General features: G+C 45.1%; 1 protein-coding gene across 45 annotated transcripts in view; it reads right to left on the bottom strand.

Moving 5' to 3' along the window:
• LOC139571681 (ankyrin-3-like) overlaps positions 1–23713 on the bottom strand; it is a 408808-nt gene that overhangs the window by 224486 nt on the left and 160609 nt on the right. Inside the window, exons 1-2 of one of the 45 annotated variants that reach the window (XM_071394786.1) lie at positions 17067–17211; positions 16941–16981 (exon numbers count right to left, since the gene is read on the bottom strand). The exons of the other annotated variants lie outside the window; for them this stretch is intronic. Of the exons in view, the coding sequence (XP_071250887.1) occupies positions 16941–16976 (36 nt within the window). The 5' untranslated portion in view covers positions 16977–16981; positions 17067–17211. Of the gene's footprint in view, positions 1–16940; positions 16982–17066; positions 17212–23713 lie in introns of those variants that run through there. 45 annotated transcript variants of the gene reach the window in all.

Here is a 23713-nt window from a genome sequence, read left to right as displayed (position 1 = left end):
CTGTAGTATGTTACACTAGAGGAGGTTACTGTCTCTGTAGTATGTTACACTAGAGGAGGTTACTGTCTCTGTAGTATGTTACACTATAGGAGGTTACTGTCTCTGTAGTATGTTAAACTAGAGGAGGTTACTGTCTCTGTAGTATGTTAAACTAGAGGAGGTTGTCTGTAGAATGTATGCTCCTTGGGTAACCCCCCCCCCCCCCCCCCTCTTCTTTGTCTAATGGTATTCTCCTTGGGTTCTCCCCCTTCACAGGGCTGTCTCTGAGGTCAATCTGTTTAACACCTGTCCTTTCTAGAACAAACAGTGTGATGTGGAGATATGTAGAGCCTCCCTGGAGAAATAATCCCTCAGCATCTGTCTCCCCCGCCAAAGACTTCTCAAGAAAAAAGATGCCGCATTTCACAATCTACCACAGACAGTGTTCCTTTCATGCAACAGGAAACAGACAGTTGATGAAGCTCAACATCTCCTGCCATGTGGAGCGGTCCTGGAGCACCAAGTATGGGACCAAAAGGCTCCTGAACAGCTTCTACCCCCCAAGCCATTAGACTGCTGAACAGCTTCTACCCCCAAGCCATCAGACTGCTGAACAGCTTCTACCCCCAAGCCATTAGACTGCTGAACAGCTTCTACCCCCAAACCATTAGACTGCTGAACAGCTTCTACCCCCAAGCCATTAGACTGCTGAACAGCTTCTACCCCCAAGTCATTAGACTGCTGAACAGCTTCTACCCCCAAACCATCAGACTGCTGAACAGCTTCTACCACCAAACCATCAGACTGCTGAACAGCTTCTACCACCAAGCCATCAGACTGCTGAACAGCTTCTACCCCCAAACCATCAGACTGCTGAACAGCTTCTACCACCAAGCCATCAGACTGCTGAACAGCTTCTACCCCCAAGCCATTAGACTGCTGAACAGCTTCTACCCCCAATCCATCAGACTGCTGAACAGCTTCTACCCCCAAGCCATTAGACTGCTGAACAGCTTCTACCCCCAATCCATTAGACTGCTGAACAGCTTCTACCCCCAAGCCATTAGACTGCTGAACAGCTTCTACCCCCAAGCCATTAGACTGCTGAACAGCTTCTACCCCCCAAGCCATTAGACTGCTGAACAGCTTCTACCCCCAATCCATTAGACTGCTGAACAGCTTCTACCCCCAAGCCATTAGACTGCTGAACAGCTTCTACCCCCAAGCCATTAGACTGCCGTACAGCTTCTACCCCAAGCCATCAGACTGCTGAACAGCTCATCAAATGGCTTCCTGGACTCCTTTACTATTGATTTCTTTATCATATTGTTTTACACTCGGATATGCACACACACACACACACACACACACACACACACACACACACACACACACACACACACACACACCTGGTACCCCTGCACATTGACTCAATACTGGTACTTCCTGTATATAGCCATGGTATTACATGGTACTCCCTGTATATAGCCGTGTTATTACCTGGTACTCCCTGTATATAGCCATGTTATTACCTGGTACTCCCTGTATATAGCCATGTTATTACCTGGTACTCCCTGTATATAGCCATGTTATTACCTGGTACTCCCTGTATATAGCCATGTTATTACCTGGTACTCCCTGTATATAGCCATGTTATTACCTGGAACTTCCTGTATATAGCCATGTTATTACCTGGTACTCCCTGTATATAGCCATGTTATTACCTGGTATGTCCTGTATATAGCCATGGTATTACCTGGTACGTCCTGTATATAGCCATGTTATTACCTGGTACGTCATGTATATAGCCAGGTTATTACCTGGAACTTCCTGTATATAGCCATGTTATTACCTGGTACGTCCTGTATATAGCCATGTTATTACCTGGAACTTCCTGTATATAGCCATGGAATTACCTGTTGCGTCCTGTATATAGCCATGTTATTAACTGTAACACCCTGTATATAGCCATGTTATTACCTGGTACTTCCTGTATATAGACATGTTATTACCTGGTACTTCCTGTATATAGCCATGTTATTACCTGGTACTCCCTGTATATAGCCATGTTATTACCTGGTATGTCCTGTATATAGCCATGGTATTACCTGGAACTTCCTCTATATAGCCATGTTATTACCTGGTACTCCCTGTATATAGCCATGTTATTACCTGGTACTCCCTGTATATAGCCATGTTATTACCTGGTACTCCCTGTATATAGCCATGTTATTACCTGGTACCCCATGTATATAGCCATGTTATTACCTGGTACCCCTGCACATTGACGCAATACTGGTACTTCCTGTATATAGCCATGTTATTACCTGGTACCCCTAAACATCAACTCAGTACTGGTACGTCCTGTATATAGCCATGTTATTACCTGGTACCACTGCACATTGACTCAATACTGGTACTTCCTGTATATAGCCATGTTATTACCTGGTACCCCTGCACATTGACTCAATACTGGTACTTCCTGTATATAGCCATGTTATTACCTGGTACCCCTGCACATTGACTCAATACTGGTACTTCCTGTATATAGCCATGTTATTACCTGGTACCCCTGCACATTGACTTAATACTGGTACTTCCTGTATATAGCCATGATATTACCTGGTACCCCTGCACATTGACTCAATACTGGTACTTCCTGTATATAGCCATGTTATTACCTGGTACCCCTGCACATTGACTCAATACTGGTACTTCCTGTATATAGCCATGTTATTACTTGGTACCCCTGCACATTGACTAGGTACTGGTACTTCCTGTATATAGCCATGTTATTACCTGGTACCCCTGCACATTGACTCAATACTGGTACTTCCTGTATATAGCCATGTTATTACCTGGTACCCCTGCACATTGACTAGGTACTGGTACTTCCTGTATTTAGCCATGTTATTACCTGGTACCCCTGCACATTGACTCAATACTGGTACTTCCTGTATATAGCCATGTTATTCAGCAGGTAGCTAGAGATCAGACCACATAAAGCATGGACCCTAACGTTTCAGCGAGTAGCTAGAGGGTAATGAGATCAGACCACATAAAGCATGGACCCTAACGTTTCAGCAGGTAGCTAGAAGGTAATGAGATCAGACCACATAAAGCATGGACCCTAACGTTTCAGCAGGTAGCTAGAGAATAATGAGATCAGACCACATAAAGCATGGACCCTAACGTTTCAGCAGGTAGCTAGAGAATAATGAGATCAGACCACATAAAGCATGGACCCTAACGTTTCAGCAGGTAGCTAGAGAATAATGAGATCAGACCACATAAAGCATGGACCCTAACGTTTCAGCAGGTAGCTAGAAGGTAATGAGATCAGACCACATAAAGCATGGACCCTAACGTTTCAGCAGGTAGCTAGAGAATAATGAGATCAGACCACATAAAGCATGGACCCTAACGTTTCAGCAGGTAGCTAGAGAATAATGAGATCAGACCACATAAAGCATGGACCCTAACGTTTCAGCAGATAGCTAGAGAATAATGAGATCAGACCAAATAAAGCATGGACCCTAACGTTTCAGCAGGTAGCTAGAAGGTAATGAGATCAGACCACATAAAGCATGGACCCTAACGTTTCAGCAGGTAGCTAGAGAATAATGAGATCAGACCAAATAAAGCATGGACCCTAACGTTTCAGCAGGTAGCTAGAAGGTAATGAGATCAGACCACATAAAGCATGGACCCTAACGTTTCAGCAGGTAGCTAGAGAATAATGAGATCAGACCACATAAAGCATGGACCCTAACGTTTCAGCAGGTAGCTAGAGAATAATGAGATCAGACCACATAAAGCATGGACCCTAACGTTTCAGCAGGTAGCTAGAGAATAATGAGATCAGACCACATAAAGCATGGACCCTAACGTTTCAGCAGATAGCTAGAGAATAATGAGATCAGACCACATAAAGCATGGATCCTAACGTTTCAGCAGGTAGCTAGAAGGTAATGAGATCAGACCACATAAAGCATGGACCCTAACGTTTCAGCAGGTAGCTAGAGAATAATGAGATCAGACCACATAAAGCATGGACCCTAACGTTTCAGCAGGTAGCTAGAAGGTAATGAGATCAGACCACATAAAGCATGGACCCTAACGTTTCAGCAGGTAGCTAGAAGGTAATGAGATCAGACCACATAAAGCATGGATCCTAACGTTTCAGCAGGTAGCTAGAGAATAATGAGATCAGACCACATAAAGCATGGATCCTAACGTTTCAGCAGGTAGCTAGAGAATAATGAGATCAGACCACATAAAGCATGGACCCTAACGTTTCAGCAGGTAGCTAGAAGGTAATGAGATCAGACCACATAAAGCATGGACCCTAACGTTTCAGCAGGTAGCTAGAGAATAATGAGATCAGACCACATAAAGCATGGACCCTAACGTTTCAGCAGGTAGCTAGAGGGTAATGAGATCAGACCACATAAAGCATGGACCCTAACGTTTCAGCAGGTAGCTACAGAATAATGAGATCAGACCACATAAAGCATGGACCCTAACGTTTCAGCGAGTAGCTAGAAGGTAATGAGATCAGACCACATAAAGCATGGACCCTAACGTTTCAGCGAGTAGCTAGAAGGTAATGAGATCAGACCACATAAAGCATGGACCCTAACGTTTCAGCAGGTAGCTAGAGGGTAATGAGATCAGACCACATAAAGCATGGACCCTAACGTTTCAGCGAGTAGCTAGAAGGTAATGAGATCAGACCACATAAAGCATGGACCCTAACGTTTCAGCAGGTAGCTAGAGAATAATGAGATCAGACCACATAAAGCATGGACCATAATGTTTCAGCAGGTAGCTAGAGGGTAATGAGATCAGACCACATAAAGCATGGACCCTAACGTTTCAGCAGGTAGCTAGAGAATAATGAGATCAGACCACATAAAGCATGGACCCTAACGTTTCAGCAAGTAGCTAGAAGGTAATGAGATCAGACCACATAAAGCATGTTATCATACCATACAGTAGATGGTTAGCATATCAACAGAGACATCAGCCATCAGACTGGGAGGTGGAGAACTACCCTAACTACCAGGAACCACCCTAACCCTAACTACCAGGAACCACCCTAACCCTAACTACCAGGAACCACCCTAACCCTAACTACCAGGAACCACCCTAACCCTAACTACCAGGAACCACCCTAACCCTAACTACCAGGAACCACCCTAACCCTAACTACCAGGAACCACCCTAACCCTAACTACCAGGAACCACCCTAACCCTAACTACCAGGAACTACACTAACCCTAACTACCAGAAACTACCAGGAACCACCCTATCACTAACTACCAGGAATTACCCTAACCATAACTACCAGGAACTACCCTAACTACCAGGAACCACCCTAACCCTAACTACCAGGAACTACCCTAACACTAACTACCAGGAACTACCCTAACCATAACTACCAGGAACTACCCTAACTACCAGGAACCACCCTAGTCCTAACTACCAGGAACTACCCTAACCCTAACTACCAGAAACTACCAGGAACCACCCTATCACTAACTACCAGGAATTACCCTAACACTAACTACCAGGATCTACCCTAACCCTAACTACCAGGAACTACCCTAACACTAACTACCAGGAACTACCCTAACCATAACTACCAGGAACTACCCTAACTACCAGGAACCACCCTATCCCTAACTACCAGGAACTACCCTAACCCCAACTACCAGGAACTACCCTAACCCCAACTACCAGGAACTACCCTAACCATAACTACCAGGAACTACCCTAACTACCAAGAACCACCCTAACCCTAACTACCAGGAACGACCCTAACCCTAACTACCAGGAACTACCCTAACCCTAACTACCAGGAACTATCCTAACTACCAGGTGATATACACCTCTCTCCAATCTCCCTCCCACTGTAGTCAGGTGATATACACCTCTCTCCAATCTCCCTCCCACTGTAGTCAGGTGATATACACCTCTCTCCAATCTCCCTCCCACTGTAGTCAGGTGATATACATCTCTCTCCAATCTCCCTCCTACTGTAGTCAGGTGATATACACCTCTCTCCAATCTCCCTCCTACTGTAGTCAGGTGATATACTCCTCTCTCCAATCTCCCTCCCACTGTAGTCAGGTGATATACACCTCTCTCCAATCTCCCTCCTACTGTAGTCAGGTGATATACACCTCTCTCCAATCTCCCTCCCACTGTAGTCAGGTGATATACACCTCTCTCCAATCTCCCTCCTACTGTAGTCAGGTGATATACATCTCCCCCCTACTGTAGTCAGGTGATATACATCTCTCTCCAATCTCCCTCCTACTGTAGTCAGGTGATATACACCTCTCTCCAATCTCCCTCCCACTGTAGTTGGAGCGAGCGGTCGCATTCGCACTTTGGTCCGCAGGTAGTATAACTTTTCATTACATTTCATTACATTTCATTATAGTACAACGGTTTGATTTGTCTAATCTTAGCAATTTCTTCTTAGCTAGCTACATAGCCGTCTTTGTATCAAAGATAATTGCGTAATTATCGTATTCCGTCGTCCTAACGTAGTCTACACTGCTATCTGCCCAGCAGCTAGCCAGCTAGCAAACGTCTACCGAATAGCAGCACTGTAGAAACTATTACACTCAACTGAACGACTTGATTAGTGTAGTGTTAGCTAGGTACATAGTTGTCTTTGCTGTCTTCGTATCCAAGATAATTGTGGAGTTTAGAGTGTGTAGTTTTAGAGTGATTATCTTAATCTACAGAGGTTAGCTAGCCAGCTATTTATCGTCCTTAACGTAGGAGACACTGCTAGCTAGCCAACAGCTAGCCAACGTCTACCGAATAGAACTTCCGCACTCAACAACCCGGTCGCATTCCGCTTCGCTCCACAGGTAGTATCACATTTTCATTTCATTTCATTACAGTACAACGGTTTGATTTGTTTGATCGTAGCTAGCTACATAGCTAGCTACATAGCCGTCTTTGTATCAAAGATAATTGTGTAGTCTAGAGCGATTTTCTAGGTTAGCTAGCCAGCTATTGTCGTTCTTTTAACGCAACGTAACGTAATCAACACTGCTAGCTAGCCAGCTAGCCCCCGAATAGCAGCACTGTAGAAACTATTACACTCAACGGAACGACTTGATTAGTGCAGTGTCAACAACGCAGCCACTGCCAGCTAGCCTACAAAGTCAACAACGCAGCCACTGCCAGCTAGCCTACTTCAGCAGTACTGTATCATTTTAATCATTTTAGTCAATAAGATTCTTGCTACGTAAGCTTAACTTTCTGAACATTCGAGACGTGTAGTCCAGTTGTCATTCGAATCTCCTTTGCATTAGCGTAGCCTCTTCTGTAGCCTGTCAACTATGTGTCTGTCTATCCCTGTTCTCTCCTCTCTGCACAGACCATACAAACGCTCCACACCGCGTGGCCGCGGCCACCCTAATCTGGTGGTCCCAGCGCGCACGACCCACGTGGAGTTCCAGGTCTCCGGTAGCCTCTGGAACTGCCGATCTGCGGCCAACAAGGCAGAGTTCATCTCAGCCTATGCCTCCCTCCAGTCCCTCGACTTCTTGGCACTGACGGAAACATGGATCACCACAGATAACACTGCTACTCCTACTGCTCTCTCTTCGTCCGCCCACGTGTTCTCGCACACCCCGAGAGCTTCTGGTCAGCGGGGTGGTGGCACCGGGATCCTCATCTCTCCCAAGTGGTCATTCTCTCTTTCTCCCCTTACCCATCTGTCTATCGCCTCCTTTGAATTCCATGCTGTCACAGTTACCAGCCCTTTCAAGCTTAACATCCTTATCATTTATCGCCCTCCAGGTTCCCTCGGAGAGTTCATCAATGAGCTTGATGCCTTGATAAGCTCCTTTCCTGAGGACGGCTCACCTCTCACAGTTCTGGGCGACTTTAACCTCCCCACGTCTACCTTTGACTCATTCCTCTCTGCCTCCTTTCCACTCCTCTCCTCTTTTGACCTCACCCTCTCACCTTCCCCCCCTACTCACAAGGCAGGCAATACGCTCGACCTCATCTTTACTAGATGCTGTTCTTCCACTAACCTCATTGCAACTCCCCTCCAAGTCTCCGACCACTACCTTGTATCCTTTTCCCTCTCGCTCTCATCCAACACTTCCCACACTGCCCCTACTCGGATGGTATCGCGCCGTCCCAACCTTCGCTCTCTCTCCCCCGCTACTCTCTCCTCTTCCATCCTATCATCTCTTCCCTCTGCTCAAACCTTCTCCAACCTATCTCCTGATTCTGCCTCCTCAACCCTCCTCTCCTCCCTTTCTGCATCCTTTGACTCTCTCTGTCCCCTATCCTCCAGGCCGGCTCGGTCCTCCCCTCCCGCTCCGTGGCTCGACGACTCATTGCGAGCTCACAGAACAGGGCTCCGGGCAGCCGAGCGGAAATGGAGGAAAACTCGCCTCCCTGCGGACCTGGCATCCTTTCACTCCCTCCTCTCTACATTTTCCTCTTCTGTCTCTGCTGCTAAAGCCACTTTCTACCACTCTAAATTCCAAGCATCTGCCTCTAACCCTAGGAAGCTCTTTGCCACATTCTCCTCCCTCCTGAATCCTCCTCCCCCTCCCCCCCCCTCCTCCCTCTCTGCAGATGACTTCGTCAACCATTTTGAAAAGAAGGTCGACGACATCCGATCCTCGTTTGCTAAGTCAAACGACACCGCTGGTTCTGCTCACACTGCCCTACCCTGTGCTCTGACCTCTTTCTCCCCTCTCTCTCCAGATGAAATCTCGCGTCTTGTGACGGCCGGCCGCCCAACAACCTGCCCGCTTGACCCTATCCCCTCCTCTCTTCTCCAGACCATTTCCGGAGACCTTCTCCCTTACCTCACCTCGCTCATCAACTCATCCCTGACCGCTGGCTACGTCCCTTCCGTCTTCAAGAGAGCGAGAGTTGCACCCCTTCTGAGAAAACCTACACTCGATCCCTCCGATGTCAACAACTACAGACCAGTATCCCTTCTTTCTTTTCTCTCCAAAACTCTTGAACGTGCCGTCCTTGGCCAGCTCTCCCGCTATCTCTCTCAGAATGACCTTCTTGATCCAAATCAGTCAGGTTTCAAGACTAGTCATTCAACTGAGACTGCTCTTCTCTGTATCACGGAGGCGCTCCGCACTGCTAAAGCTAACTCTCTCTCCTCTGCTCTCATCCTTCTAGACCTATCGGCTGCCTTCGATACTGTGAACCATCAGATCCTCCTCTCCACCCTCTCCGAGTTGGGCATCTCCGGCGCGGCCCACGCTTGGATTGCGTCCTACCTGACAGGTCGCTCCTACCAGGTGGCGTGGCGAGAATCTGTCTCCTCACCACGTGCTCTCACCACTGGTGTCCCCCAGGGCTCTGTTCTAGGCCCTCTCCTATTCTCGCTATACACCAAGTCACTTGGCTCTGTCATAACCTCACATGGTCTCTCCTATCATTGCTATGCAGACGACACACAACTAATCTTCTCCTTTCCCCCTTCTGATGACCAGGTGGCGAATCGCATCTCTGCATGTCTGGCAGACATATCAGTGTGGATGACGGATCACCACCTCAAGCTGAACCTCGGCAAGACGGAGCTGCTCTTCCTCCCGGGGAAGGACTGCCCGTTCCATGATCTCGCCATCACGGTTGACAACTCCATTGTGTCCTCCTCCCAGAGCGCTAAGAACCTTGGCGTGATCCTGGACAACACCCTGTCGTTCTCAACTAACATCAAGGCGGTGGCCCGTTCCTGTAGGTTCATGCTCTACAACATCCGCAGAGTACGACCCTGCCTCACACAGGAAGCGGCGCAGGTCCTAATCCAGGCACTTGTCATCTCCCGTCTGGATTACTGCAACTCGCTGTTGGTTGGGCTCCCTGCCTGTGCCATTAAACCCCTACAACTCATCCAGAACGCCGCAGCCCGTCTGGTGTTCAACCTTCCCAAGTTCTCTCACGTCACCCCGCTCCTCCGCTCTCTCCACTGGCTTCCAGTTGAAGCTCGCATCCGCTACAAGACCATGGTGCTTGCCTACGGAGCTGTGAGGGGAACGGCACCTCAGTACCTCCAGGCTCTGATCAGGCCCTACACCCAAACAAGGGCACTGCGTTCATCCACCTCTGGCCTGCTCGCCTCCCTACCACTGAGGAAGTACAGTTCCCGCTCAGCCCAGTCAAAACTGTTCGCTGCTCTGGCCCCCCAATGGTGGAACAAACTCCCTCACGACGCCAGGACAGCGGAGTCAATCACCACCTTCCGGAGACACCTGAAACCCCACCTCTTTAAGGAATACCTAGGATAGGATAAAGTAATCCTTCTCACCCCCCCCCCCCCCTTAAAAGATTTAGATGCACTATTGTAAAGTGGCTGTTCCACTGGATGTCATAAGGTGTATGCACCAATTTGTAAGTCGCTCTGGATAAGAGCGTCTGCTAAATGACTTAAATGTAAATGTAAATGTAGTCAGGTGATATACACCTCTCTCCAATCTCCCTCCCACTGTAGTCAGGTGATAAAAAATCTCTCTCCAATCTCCCTCCTACTGTAGTCAGGTGATATACACCTCTCTCCAATCTCCCTCCTACTGTAGTCAGGTGATATACATCTCTCTCCAATCTCCCTCCTACTGTAGTCAGGTGATATACACCTCTCTCCAATCTCCCTCCCACTGTAGTCAGGTGATATACACCTCTCTCCAATCTCCCTCCCACTGTAGTCAGGTGATATACACCTCTCTCCAATCTCCCTCCTACTGTAGTCAGGTGATATACACCTCTCTCCAATCTCCCTCCTACTGTAGTCAGGTGATATACATCTCTCTCCAATCTCCCTCCCACTGTAGTCAGGTGATATACACCTCTCTCCAATCTCCCTCCTACTGTAGTCAGGTGATATACACCTCTCTCCAATCTCCCTCCTACTGTAGTCAGGTGATATACATCTCTCTCCAATCTCCCTCCTACTGTAGTCAGGTGATATACATCTCTCTCCAATCTCCCTCCTACTGTAGTCAGGTGATATACACCTCTCTCCAATCTCCCTCCCACTGTAGTCAGGTGATATACACCTCTCTCCAATCTCCCTCCTACTGTAGTCAGGTGATATACACCTCTCTCCAATCTCCCTCCCACTGTAGTCAGGTGATATACACCTCTCTCCAATCTCCCTCCCACTGTAGTCAGGTGATATACACCTCTCTCCAATCTCCCTCCCACTGTAGTCAGGTGATATACACCTCTCTCCAATCTCCCTCCCACTGTAGTCAGGTGATATACACCTCTCTCCAATCTCCCTCCTACTGTAGTCAGGTGATATACACCTCTCTCCAATCTCCCTCCTACTGTAGTCAGGTGATATACACCTCTCTCCAATCTCCCTCCCACTGTAGTCAGGTGATATACACCTCTCTCCAATCTCCCTCCCACTGTAGTCAGGTGATATACACCTCTCTCCAATCTCCCTCCTACTGTAGTCAGGTGATATACATCCGACCTCAACGTCGATAGCCTCATATAGTCCCCACAGTCCCCACATATCATCACAGTCCCTCTCTGTACTCATAGTCCATCTTTCATCACAGTCCCTATCTATCCTCACCGTGTCGCTTTCCTCACAGTCCCTCTTTCCCGTAAGTGTCTGTCTTCACAGTCCTCTCTGTCCTCACTGTGTCTCTGTCCCCACAGTGTCTCTGTCTCTCTGTCCTCATAGTTCATCTGTCCTCACAGTCCTATCTGTCTCTCTGTCCTCACTGTGTCTCTGTCCTCACTGTGTCTCTGTCCCCACAGTGTCTCTGTCTCTCTGTCCTCATAGTTCATCTGTCCTCACAGTCCTATCTGTCTCTCTGTACTCACTGTTTCTCTGTCCTCACTGTGTCTCTGTCCCCCCAGTGTCAATGTATCTCTGTCATCATAGTGTATCTCTCCTCACAGTCCAAGCTGTCTCTCTGTCCCCACAGTTTCTCTGTCCTCATAGTGTCTCTGTTCCCACAGACCCTCTGTCCCCACAGTTTCTCTGTCCTCATAGTGTCTCTGTCACCACACAGCGGTAGCAGTAGCAGTGGTCAAGATCAGGTGCCTTCATTAAACATCCCTGTTAATATCTACTACAGTAACATCCCTGTTAATATCTACTACAGTAACATCCCTGTTCATATCTACTACAGTAACATCCCTGTTCATATCTACTACAGTAACATCCCTGTTAATATCTACTACAGTAACATCCCTGTTAACATCTACTACAGTAACATCCCTGTTCATATCTACTACAGTAACATCCCTGTTAATATCTACTACAGTAACATCCCTGTTAATATATACTACAGTAACATCCCTGTTAATATCTACTACAGTAACATCCCTGTTAACATCTACTACAGTAACATCCCTGTTCATATCTACTACAGTAACATCCCTGTTCATATCTACTACAGTAACATCCCTGTTAACATCTACTACAGTAACATCCCTGTTCATATCTACTACAGTAACATCCCTGTTCATATCTACTACAGTAACATCCCTGTTAACATCTACTACAGTAACATCCCTGTTAACATCTACTACAGTAACATCCCTGTTCATATCTACTACAGTAACATCCCTGTTCATATCTACTACAGTAACATCCCTGTTAATATCTACTACAGTAACATCCCTGTTCATATCTACTACAGTAACATCCCTGTTAATATCTACTACAGTAACATCCCTGTTAATATCTACTACAGTAACATCCCTGTTCATATCTACTACAGTAACATCCCTGTTCATATCTACTACAGTAACATCCCTGTTCATATCTACTACAGTAACATCCCTGTTAATATCTACTACAGTAACATCCCTGTTAACATCTACTACAGTAACATCCCTGTTCATATCTACTACAGTAACATCCCTGTTAATATCTACTACAGTAACATCCCTGATCATATCTACTACAGTAACATCCCTGTTAATATCTACTACAGTAACATCCCTGTTAACATCTACTACAGTAACATCCCTGTTAACATCTACTACAGTAACCTCCCTGTTCATATCTACTACAGTAACATCCCTGTTAACATCTACTACAGTAACATCCCTGTTAACATCTACTACAGTAACCTCCCTGTTCATATCAACTACAGTAACATCCCTGTTAATATCTACTACAGTAACATCCCTGTTAACATCTACTACAGTAACATCCCTGTTAACATCTACTACAGTAACATCCCTGTTAACATCTACTACAGTAACATCCCTGTTCATATCTACTACAGTAACATCCCTGTTCATATCTACTACAGTAACATCCCTGTTAATATCTACTACAGTAACATCCCTGTTAACATCTACTACAGTAACATCCCTGTTAATATCTACTACAGTAACATCCCTGTTAACATCTACTACAGTAACATCCCTGTTAACATCTACTACAGTAACATCCCTGTTAACATCTACTACAGTAACATCCCTGTTCATATCTACTACAGTAACATCCCTGTTCATATCTACTACAGTAACATCCCTGTTAATATCTACTACAGTAACATCCCTGTTAACATCTACTACAGTAACATCCCTGTTAATATCTACTACAGTAACATCCCTGTTAACATCTACTACAGTAACATCCCTGTTAATATCTACTACAGTAACATCCCTGTTCATATCTACTACAGTAACATCCCTGTTCATATCTACTACAGTAACATCCCTGTTAATATCTACTACAGTAACATCCCTGTTAACATCTACTACAGTAACATCCCTGTTAACATCTACTACAGTAACATCCCTGTTAACATCTACTACAGTAACATCCCTGTTCATATCTACTACAGTAACATCCCTGTTAATATCTACTACAGTAACATCCCTGTTAATATCTACTACAGTAACATCCCTGTTCATATCTACTACAGTAACATCCCTGTTCATATCTACTACAGTAACATCCCTGTTCATATCTACTACAGTAACATCCCTGTTAATATCTACTACAGTAACATCCCTGTTAATATCTACTACAGTAACATCCCTGTTAACATCTACTACAGTAACATCCCTGTTAACATCTACTACAGTAACATCCCTGTTCATATCTACTACAGTAACATCCCTGTTCATATCTACTACAGTAACATCCCTGTTAATATCTACTACAGTAACATCCCTGTTAACATCTACTACAGTAACATCCCTGTTAATATCTACTACAGTAACATCCCTGTTAACATCTACTACAGTAACATCCCTGTTAACATCTACTACAGTAACATCCCTGTTAACATCTACTACAGTAACATCCCTGTTCATATCTACTACAGTAACATCCCTGTTAATATCTACTACAGTAACATCCCTGTTAACATCTACTACAGTAACATCCCTGTTAATATCTACTACAGTAACATCCCTGTTAACATCTACTACAGTAACATCCCTGTTAACATCTACTACAGTAACATCCCTGTTCATATCTACTACAGTAACATCCCTGTTAACATCTACTACAGTAACATCCCTGTTAACATCTACTACAGTAACATCCCTGTTCATATCTACTACAGTAACATCCCTGTTCATATCTACTACAGTAACATCCCTGTTAATATCTACTACAGTAACATCCCTGTTCATATCTACTACAGTAACATCCCTGTTCATATCTACTACAGTAACATCCCTGTTAATATCTACTACAGTAACATCCCTGTTAATATCTACTACAGTAACATCCCTGTTCATATCTACTACAGTAACATCCCTGTTCATATCTACTACAGTAACATCCCTGTTCATATCTACTACAGTAACATCCCTGTTAATATCTACTACAGTAACATCCCTGTTAACATCTACTACAGTAACATCCCTGTTCATATCTACTACAGTAACATCCCTGTTCATATCTACTACAGTAACATCCCTGTTCATATCTACTACAGTAACATCCCTGTTAATATCTACTACAGTAACATCCCTGATCATATCTACTACAGTAACATCCCTGTTAATATCTACTACAGTAACATCCCTGTTCATATCTACTACAGTAACATCCCTGTTAATATCTACTACAGTAACATCCCTGTTAATGTCTACTACAGTAACATCCCTGTTCATATCTACTACAGTAACATCCCTGTTAATATCTACTACAGTAACATCCCTGTTCATATCTACTACAGTAACATCCCTGTTCATATCTACTACAGTAACATCCCTGTTCATATCTACTACAGTAACATCCCTGTTAATATCTACTACAGTAACATCCCTGTTCATATCTACTACAGTAACACCCCTGTTCATATCTACTACAGTAACATCCCTGTTCATATCTACTACAGTAACATCCCTGTTCATATCTACTACAGTAACATCCCTGTTAATATCTACTACAGTAACATCCCTGTTCATATCTACTACAGTAACATCCCTGTTCATATCTACTACAGTAACATCCCTGTTAATATCTACTACAGTAACATCCCTGTTCATATCTACTACAGTAACATCCCTGTTCATATCTACTACAGTAACATCCCTGTTCATATCTACTACAGTAACATCCCTGTTAATATCTACTACAGTAACATCCCTGTTCATATCTACTACAGTAACATCCCTGTTCATATCTACTACAGTAACATCCCTGTTCATATCTACTACAGTAACATCCCTGTTCATATCTACTACAGTAACATCCCTGTTCATATCTACTACAGTAACATCCCTGTTCATATCTACTACAGTAACATCCCTGTTCATATCTACTACAGTAACATCCCTGTTCATATCTAATACAGTAACATCCCTGTTAATATCTACTACAGTAACATCCCTGTTCATATCTACTACAGTAACATCCCTGTTCATATCTACTACAGTAACATCCCTGTTCATATCTACTACAGTAACATCCCTGTTAATATCTACTACAGTAACATCCCTGTTCATATCTACTACAGTAACATCCCTGTTCATATCTACTACAGTAACATCCCTGTTAATGTTAATATCTACTACAGTAACATCCCTGTTCATATCTACTACAGTAACATCCCTGTTCATATCTACTACAGTAACATCCCTGTTCATATCTACTACAGTAACATCCCTGTTAATATCTACTAAAGTAACATCCCTGTTAATATCTACTACAGTAACATCCCTGTTAATGTTAATATCTACTACAGTAACATCCCTGTTCATATCTACTACAGTAACATCCCTGTTCATATCTACTACAGTAACATCCCTGTTCATATCTACTACAGTAACATCCCTGTTAATATCTACTAAAGTAACATCCCTGTTAATATCTACTACAGTAACATCCCTGTTAATATCTACTACAGTAACATCCCTGTTCATATCTACTACAGTAACATCCCTGTTCATATCTACTACAGTAACATCCCTGTTAATATCTACTACAGTAACATCCCTGTTAATATCTACTACAGTAACATCCCTGTTCATATCTACTAAAGTAGCATCCCTGTTCATATATACTAAAGTAGCATCCCTGTTAATATCTACTAAAGTAACATCCCTGTTAATATCTACTACAGTAACATCCCTGTTCATATCTACTACAGTAACATCCCTGTTCATATCTACTAAAGTAACATCCCTGTTAATGTTCATATGTACTTCAGTCATCTCCCCCACAGTGACACACTAATATAAAAGAGTCTTTTCCCTTATTTCTGAGTCATTCCGGGGTCCTTAGCTGAAATCTAAGCCCCTGCCACACAATGCGTCAGTATGCTGCAGCATGCTTGTCCTCTGTCCCGTAAACACTGTAACATCCATTACCCCGACACTGGTCCACCTTCCAGCCGTAAGTCACAACACAACACCAGCCAATGTCACCACACATTCCTACAGTCAAAACTAAAGAGTAGTGATGCAGAGAGTCAAAGAGTACAAAGTCATTTAATGTCAACACTTACTGCTTCTAGCAACTCTGCTCCCTCCTCCACTGCCATGTTCCCTGTATGAGAGTGACACCGGAGTCGTCAATTAGCAGCGCAGGGATTGGGCCAAGCAGAGAGACATTATATCAGAGCTAAAAATACCTGAAGAAACAAGACGAGTTCCGGAGCACAGGACACTACAGCAATGGAAATGCCTAGCATGCTAACACTGGTCTCTACCTGACACTACCTAGCCTGCTAACACTGGTCTCTACCTGACACTACCTAGCCTGCTAACACTGGTCTCTACCTGACACTACCTAGCCTGCTAACACTGGTCTTAACCTGACACTACCTAGCCTGCTAACACTGGTCTCTACCTGATACTACCTAGCCTGCTAACACTGGTCTTAACCTGACACTACCTAGCCTGCTAACACTGGTCTCTACCTGATACTACCTAGCCTGCTAACACTGGTCTCTACCTGATACTACCTAGCCTGCTAACACTGGTCTCAACCTGACACTACCTAGCCTGCTAACACTGGTCTCAACCTGATACTACCTAGCCTGCTAACACTGGTCTCTACCTGACACTACCTAGCCTGCTAACACTGGTCTCTACCTGATACTACCTAGCCTGCTAACACTGGTCTCAACCTGACACTACCTAGCCTGCTAACACTGGTCTCTACCTGACACTACCTAGCCTGCTAACACTGGTCTTAACCTGACACTACCTAGCCTGCTAACACTGGTCTCTACCTGACACTACCTAGCCTGCTAACACTGGTCTTAACCTGACACTACCTAGCCTGCTAACACTGGTCTCTACCTGATACTACCTAGCCTGCTAACACTGGTCTTAACCTGACACTACCTAGCCTGCTAACACTGGTCTTAACCTGACACTACCTAGCCTGCTAACACTGGTCTCTACCTGATACTACCTAGCCTGCTAACACTGGTCTCTACCTGATACTACCTAGCCTGCTAACACTGGTCTCTACCTGATACTACCTAGCCTGCTAACACTGGTCTCTACCTGATACTACCTAGCCTGCTAACACTGGTCTCTACCTAACACTACCTAGCCTGCTAACACTGGTCTCTACCTGATACTACCTAGCCTGCTAACACTGGTCTCTACCTGATACTACCTAGCCTGCTAACACTGGTCTAACCTGATACTGCCTAGCCTGCTAACACTGGTCTTAACCTGACACTACCTAGCCTGCTAACACTGGTCTAACCTGATACTACATAGCCTGCTAACACTGGTCTCTACCTGATACTACCTAGCCTGCTAACACTGGTCTAACCTGATACTACCTAGCCTGCTAACACTGGTCTCTACCTGATACTACCTAGCCTGCTAACACTGGTCTAACCTGATACTACCTAGCCTGCTAACACTGGTCTCTACCTGATACTACCTAGCCTGCTAACACTGGTCTCTACCTAACACTACCTAGCCTGCTAACACTGGTCTAACCTGATACTACCTAGCCTGCTAACACTGGTCTCTACCTGATACTACCTAGCCTGCTAACACTGGTCTTAACCTAACACTACCTAGCCTGCTAACACTGGTCTCTACCTGACACTACCTAGCCTGCTAACACTGGTCTTAACCTGACACTAACTAGCCTGCTAACACTGGTCTCAACCTGATACTACCTAGCCTGCTAACACTGGTCTCTACCTGACACTGCCTAGCCTGCTAACACTGGTCTTAACCTGATACTACCTAGCCTGCTAACACTGGTCTCTACCTGATACTACCTAGCCTGCTAACACTGGTCTTAACCTGATACTACCTAGCCTGCTAACACGGGTCTCTACCTGACACTGCCTAGCCTGCTAACACTGGTCTCTACCTGATACTACCTAGCCTGCTAACACTGGTCTCTACCTGATACTACCTAGCCTGCTAACACTGGTCTAACCTGATACTGCCTAGCCTGCTAACACTGGTCTTAACCTGACACTACCTAGCCTGCTAACACTGGTCTAACCTGATACTACATAGCCTGCTAACACTGGTCTCTACCTGATACTACCTAGCCTGCTAACACTGGTCTAACCTGATACTACCTAGCCTGCTAACACTGGTCTCTACCTGATACTACCTAGCCTGCTAACACTGGTCTAACCTGATACTACCTAGCCTGCTAACACTGGTCTCTACCTGATACTACCTAGCCTGCTAACACTGGTCTCTACCTAACACTACCTAGCCTGCTAACACTGGTCTAACCTGATACTACCTAGCCTGCTAACACTGGTCTCTACCTGATACTACCTAGCCTGCTAACACTGGTCTTAACCTAACACTACCTAGCCTGCTAACACTGGTCTCTACCTGACACTACCTAGCCTGCTAACACTGGTCTTAACCTGACACTAACTAGCCTGCTAACACTGGTCTCAACCTGATACTACCTAGCCTGCTAACACTGGTCTCTACCTGACACTGCCTAGCCTGCTAACACTGGTCTTAACCTGATACTACCTAGCCTGCTAACACTGGTCTCTACCTGATACTACCTAGCCTGCTAACACTGGTCTTAACCTGATACTACCTAGCCTGCTAACACGGGTCTCTACCTGACACTGCCTAGCCTGCTAACACTGGTCTCTACCTGATACTACCTAGCCTGCTAACACTGGTCTCTACCTGGCACTACCTAGCCTGCTAACACTGGTCTCTACCTGATACTACCTAGCCTGCTAACACTGATCTCTACCTGACACTACCTAGCCTGCTAACACTGGTCTCTACCTGATACTACCTAGCCTGCTAACACTGGTCTCTACCTGACACTACCTAGCCTGCTAACACTGGTCTTAACCTGACACTACCTAGCCTGCTAACACTGGTCTCTACTTGACACTACCTAGCCTGCTAACACTGGTCTCTACCTGACACTACCTAGCCTGCTAACACTGGTCTCTACCTGACACTACCTAGCCTCACACCTCCCTGACACTACCTAGCCTCACAGCTCCCTGACACTACCTAGCCTCACAGCTCCCTGACACTACCTAGCCTCACAGCTCCCTGACACTACCTAGCCTCACAGCTCCCTGACACTACCTAGCTTCACAGCTCCCTAGCCTCACAGCTCCCTAGCCTCACAGCTCCCTAGCTTCACAGCTCCCTAGCCTCACAGCTCCCTAGCCTCACAGCTCCCTAGCTTCACAGCTCCCTAGCCTCACAGCTCCCTAGCCTCACAGCTCCCTAGCCTCACAGCTCCCTGGCTTCACAGCTCCCTAGCTTCACAGCTCCCTAGCCTCACAGCTCCCTGGCTTCACAGCTCCCTAGCCTCACAGCTCCCTAGCCTCACAGCTCCCTAGCCTCACAGCTCCCTAGCCTCACAGATCCCTAGCTTCACAGCTCCCTAGCCTCACAGCTCCCTAGCCTCACAGCGCCTCACAGCTCCCTAGCCTCACAGCTCCCTAGCTTCACAGCTCCCTAGCTTCACAGCTCCCTAGCCTCACAGCTCCCTAGCTTCACAGCTCCCTAGCTTCACAGCTCCCTAGCCTCACAGCTCCCTGACACTACCTAGCCTCACAGCTCCCTAGCCTCACAGCTCCCTAGCTTCACAGCTCCCTAGCTTCACAGCTCCCTAGCCTCACAGCTCCCTGACACTACCTAGCCTCACAGCTCCCTAGCCTCACAGCTCCCTAGCCTCACAGCTCCGTGACAATAATACCGGTGCTGTGACCACTAGTCTTCCCCCAGCTGTCTCCACAGACAGCGCCTCTACATAGCTGAGCTGGGGATCTCTCCCTCACTTACCATATTTGTAGGCGCTAGTCACTCTGTGCAGCATGATCCGCAGGGGGGACCAAAATAGCAGCGCAAAATCAGCTGGTTTGGACCGTCCCTGCTGGCCTCCCTGTCTGGAATCTGTTCTGCACAAGTCCTATTGTCATATGGGTTATCAGCTCTTTTCTCTATACAATGCAGTCCACAGCCAGCCAGTAAGTCAGTCAGTCAGCCAGCCAGCCAGCCGGGAAGTCAACCAGTCAGTCTGCCAGTTAGTCAACCAGTCAGCCAGCCAGTCAGTCAGTGAGCCCCGCTCATCCCGGCTCAGCCACCCACCACTATAGAGAACCAGTCAGCCATGCCGGGAAGTTGAGCACAGAGTCAACTGGTCCAGCTTAGGGAAGACTTATTATGCAGCGCTGCCTGATCAGTCTGCTTGGTCTGGTCCCTTAACCCACTGCTGGACTGGACACGCCTGGGCTGGTAGAAACCACTGTCTGGCAGCATAAACAGCCTTCTCCCCAACAGCCGCCAGACTAATTAATTGAATCAATGCAGTCAGCAGCAATTCATTCTGATATTTTGAAATGCCTCCCTCTTTTTGACACAGTCTAATTCAAGATGCTAGGCATTGTAAGAAACAAAACCCGCCAAACATTAAATACATGTAATAACTCAATTCCATTATATTGGTAAAGGTCAAAACAAATATATTTTTATTAAGGACAGGTGGGGTTTCCTTTACTAAATAATTTTATGCATTTAGGAGAAATGTACAGTCAGTGCATCCAACTACTAGGAAAAACAACTATCTATTATAATGTGTTCCATTGTTTACTGGGCTTTTACTAGTTGACCCAGATCAAAAGGTCAAAGAGCAGCCAATATCACTATCAAGGTCAGAGCAGCCTCTATCACTATCAAGGTCAGTGTTGTAACATGTCTCTGGTTCTGTTTATAAAGAGGTTTGGACCAGAGAATGTACTGAGTGTTGTAACATGTCTCTGGTTCTGTTTATAAAGAGGTTTGGACCAGAGAATGTACTGAGTGATGTAACATGTCTCTGGTTCTGTTTATAAAGAGGTTTGGACCAGAGAATGTACTGAGTGATGTAACATGTCTCTGGTTCTGTTTATAAAGAGGTTTGGACCAGAGAATGTACTGAGTGATGTAACATGTCTCTGGTTCTGTTTATAAAGAGGTTTGGACCAGAGAATGTACTGAGTGTTGTAACATGTCTCTGGTTCTGTTTATAAAGAGGTTTGGACCAGAGAATGTACTGAGTGTTGTAACATGTCTCTGGTTCTGTTTATAAAGAGGTTTGGACCAGAGAATGTACTGAGTGATGTAACATGTCTCTGGTTCTGTTTATAAAGAGGTTTGGACCAGAGAATGTACTGAGTGATATAACATGTCTCTGGTTCTGTTTATAAAGAGGTTTGGACCAGAGAATGTACTGAGTGATGTAACATGTCTCTGGTTCTGTTTATAAAGAGGTTTGGACCAGAGAATGTACTGAGTGATGTAACATGTCTCTGGTTCTGTTTATAAAGAGATTTGGACCAGAGAATGTACTGAGTGATGTAACATGTCTCTGGTTCTGTTTATAAAGAGGTTTGGACCAGAGAATGTACTGAGTGATGTAACATGTCTCTGGTTCTGTTTATAAAGAGGTTTGGACCAGAGAATGTACTGAGTGATGTAACATGTCTCTGGTTCTGTTTATAAAGAGATTTGGACCAGAGAATGTACTGAGTGATGTAACATGTCTCTGGTTCTGTTTATAAAGAGGTTTGGACCAGAGAATGTACTGAGTGATGTAACATGTCTCTGGTTCTGTTTATAAAGAGGTTTGGACCAGAGAATGTACTGAGTGATGTAACATGTCTCTGGTTCTGTTTATAAAGAGGTTTGGACCAGAGAATGTACTGAGTGATGTAACATGTCTCTGGTTCTGTTTATAAAGAGGTTTGGACCAGAGAATGTACTGAGTGATGTAACATGTCTCTGGTTCTGTTTATAAAGAGGTTTGGACCAGAGAATGTACTGAGTGTTGTAACATGTCTCTGGTTCTGTTTATAAAGAGGTTTGGACCAGAGAATGTACTGAGTGATGTAACATGTCTCTGGTTCTGTTTATAAAGAACTGGATGTCATTAGGTGAATGCACCAATTTGTAAGTCGCTCTGGATAAGAGCGTCTGCTAAATGACTTAAATGTAAATGTAAATGTAAAGAGGTTTGGACCAGAGAATGTACTGAGTGATGTAACATGTCTCTGGTTCTGTTTATAAAGAGGTTTGGACCAGAGAATGTACTGAGTGATGTAACATGTCTCTGGTTCTGTTTATAAAGAGGTTTGGACCAGAGAATGTACTGAGTGTTGTAACATGTCTCTGGTTCTGTTTATAAAGAGGTTTGGACCAGAGAATGTACTGAGTGTTGTAACATGTCTCTGGTTCTGTTTATAAAGAGGTTTGGACCAGATAAAACAGAAATGCAGAACAAGCTCTATGTTGGTGTCTGGTGCATCTAATGTCTCGAGTCCATCTGAATACACAGCTACATGACTGAATACACAGCTACATGACTGAATACACAGCTACATGACTGAATACACAGCGAAATGACTGAATACACAGCTACATGACTGAATACACAGCTACATGACTGAATACACAGCGAAATGACTGAATACACAGCTACATGACTGAATACACAGCTACATGACTGAATACACAGCGAAATGACTGAATACACAGCTACATGACTGAATACACAGCTACATGACTGAATACACAGCTACATGACTGAATACACAGCTACATGACTGAATACACAGCGAAATGACTGAATACACAGCGAAATGACTGAATACACAGCTACATGACTGAATACACAGCTACATGACTGAATACACAGCGAAATGACTGAATACACAGCTACATGACTGAATACACAGCTACATGACTGAATACACAGCTACATGACTGAATAGACAGCTACATGACTGAATACACAGCTACATGACTGAAT

This window comes from Salvelinus alpinus, chromosome 3 (assembly GCF_045679555.1).
Source record: "Salvelinus alpinus chromosome 3, SLU_Salpinus.1, whole genome shotgun sequence".
Taxonomy (NCBI): Eukaryota; Metazoa; Chordata; class Actinopteri; order Salmoniformes; family Salmonidae; genus Salvelinus; species Salvelinus alpinus.
Note: the sequence above shows the minus strand (reverse complement) of the source record. Positions and strands in the feature narration are given on the sequence as shown.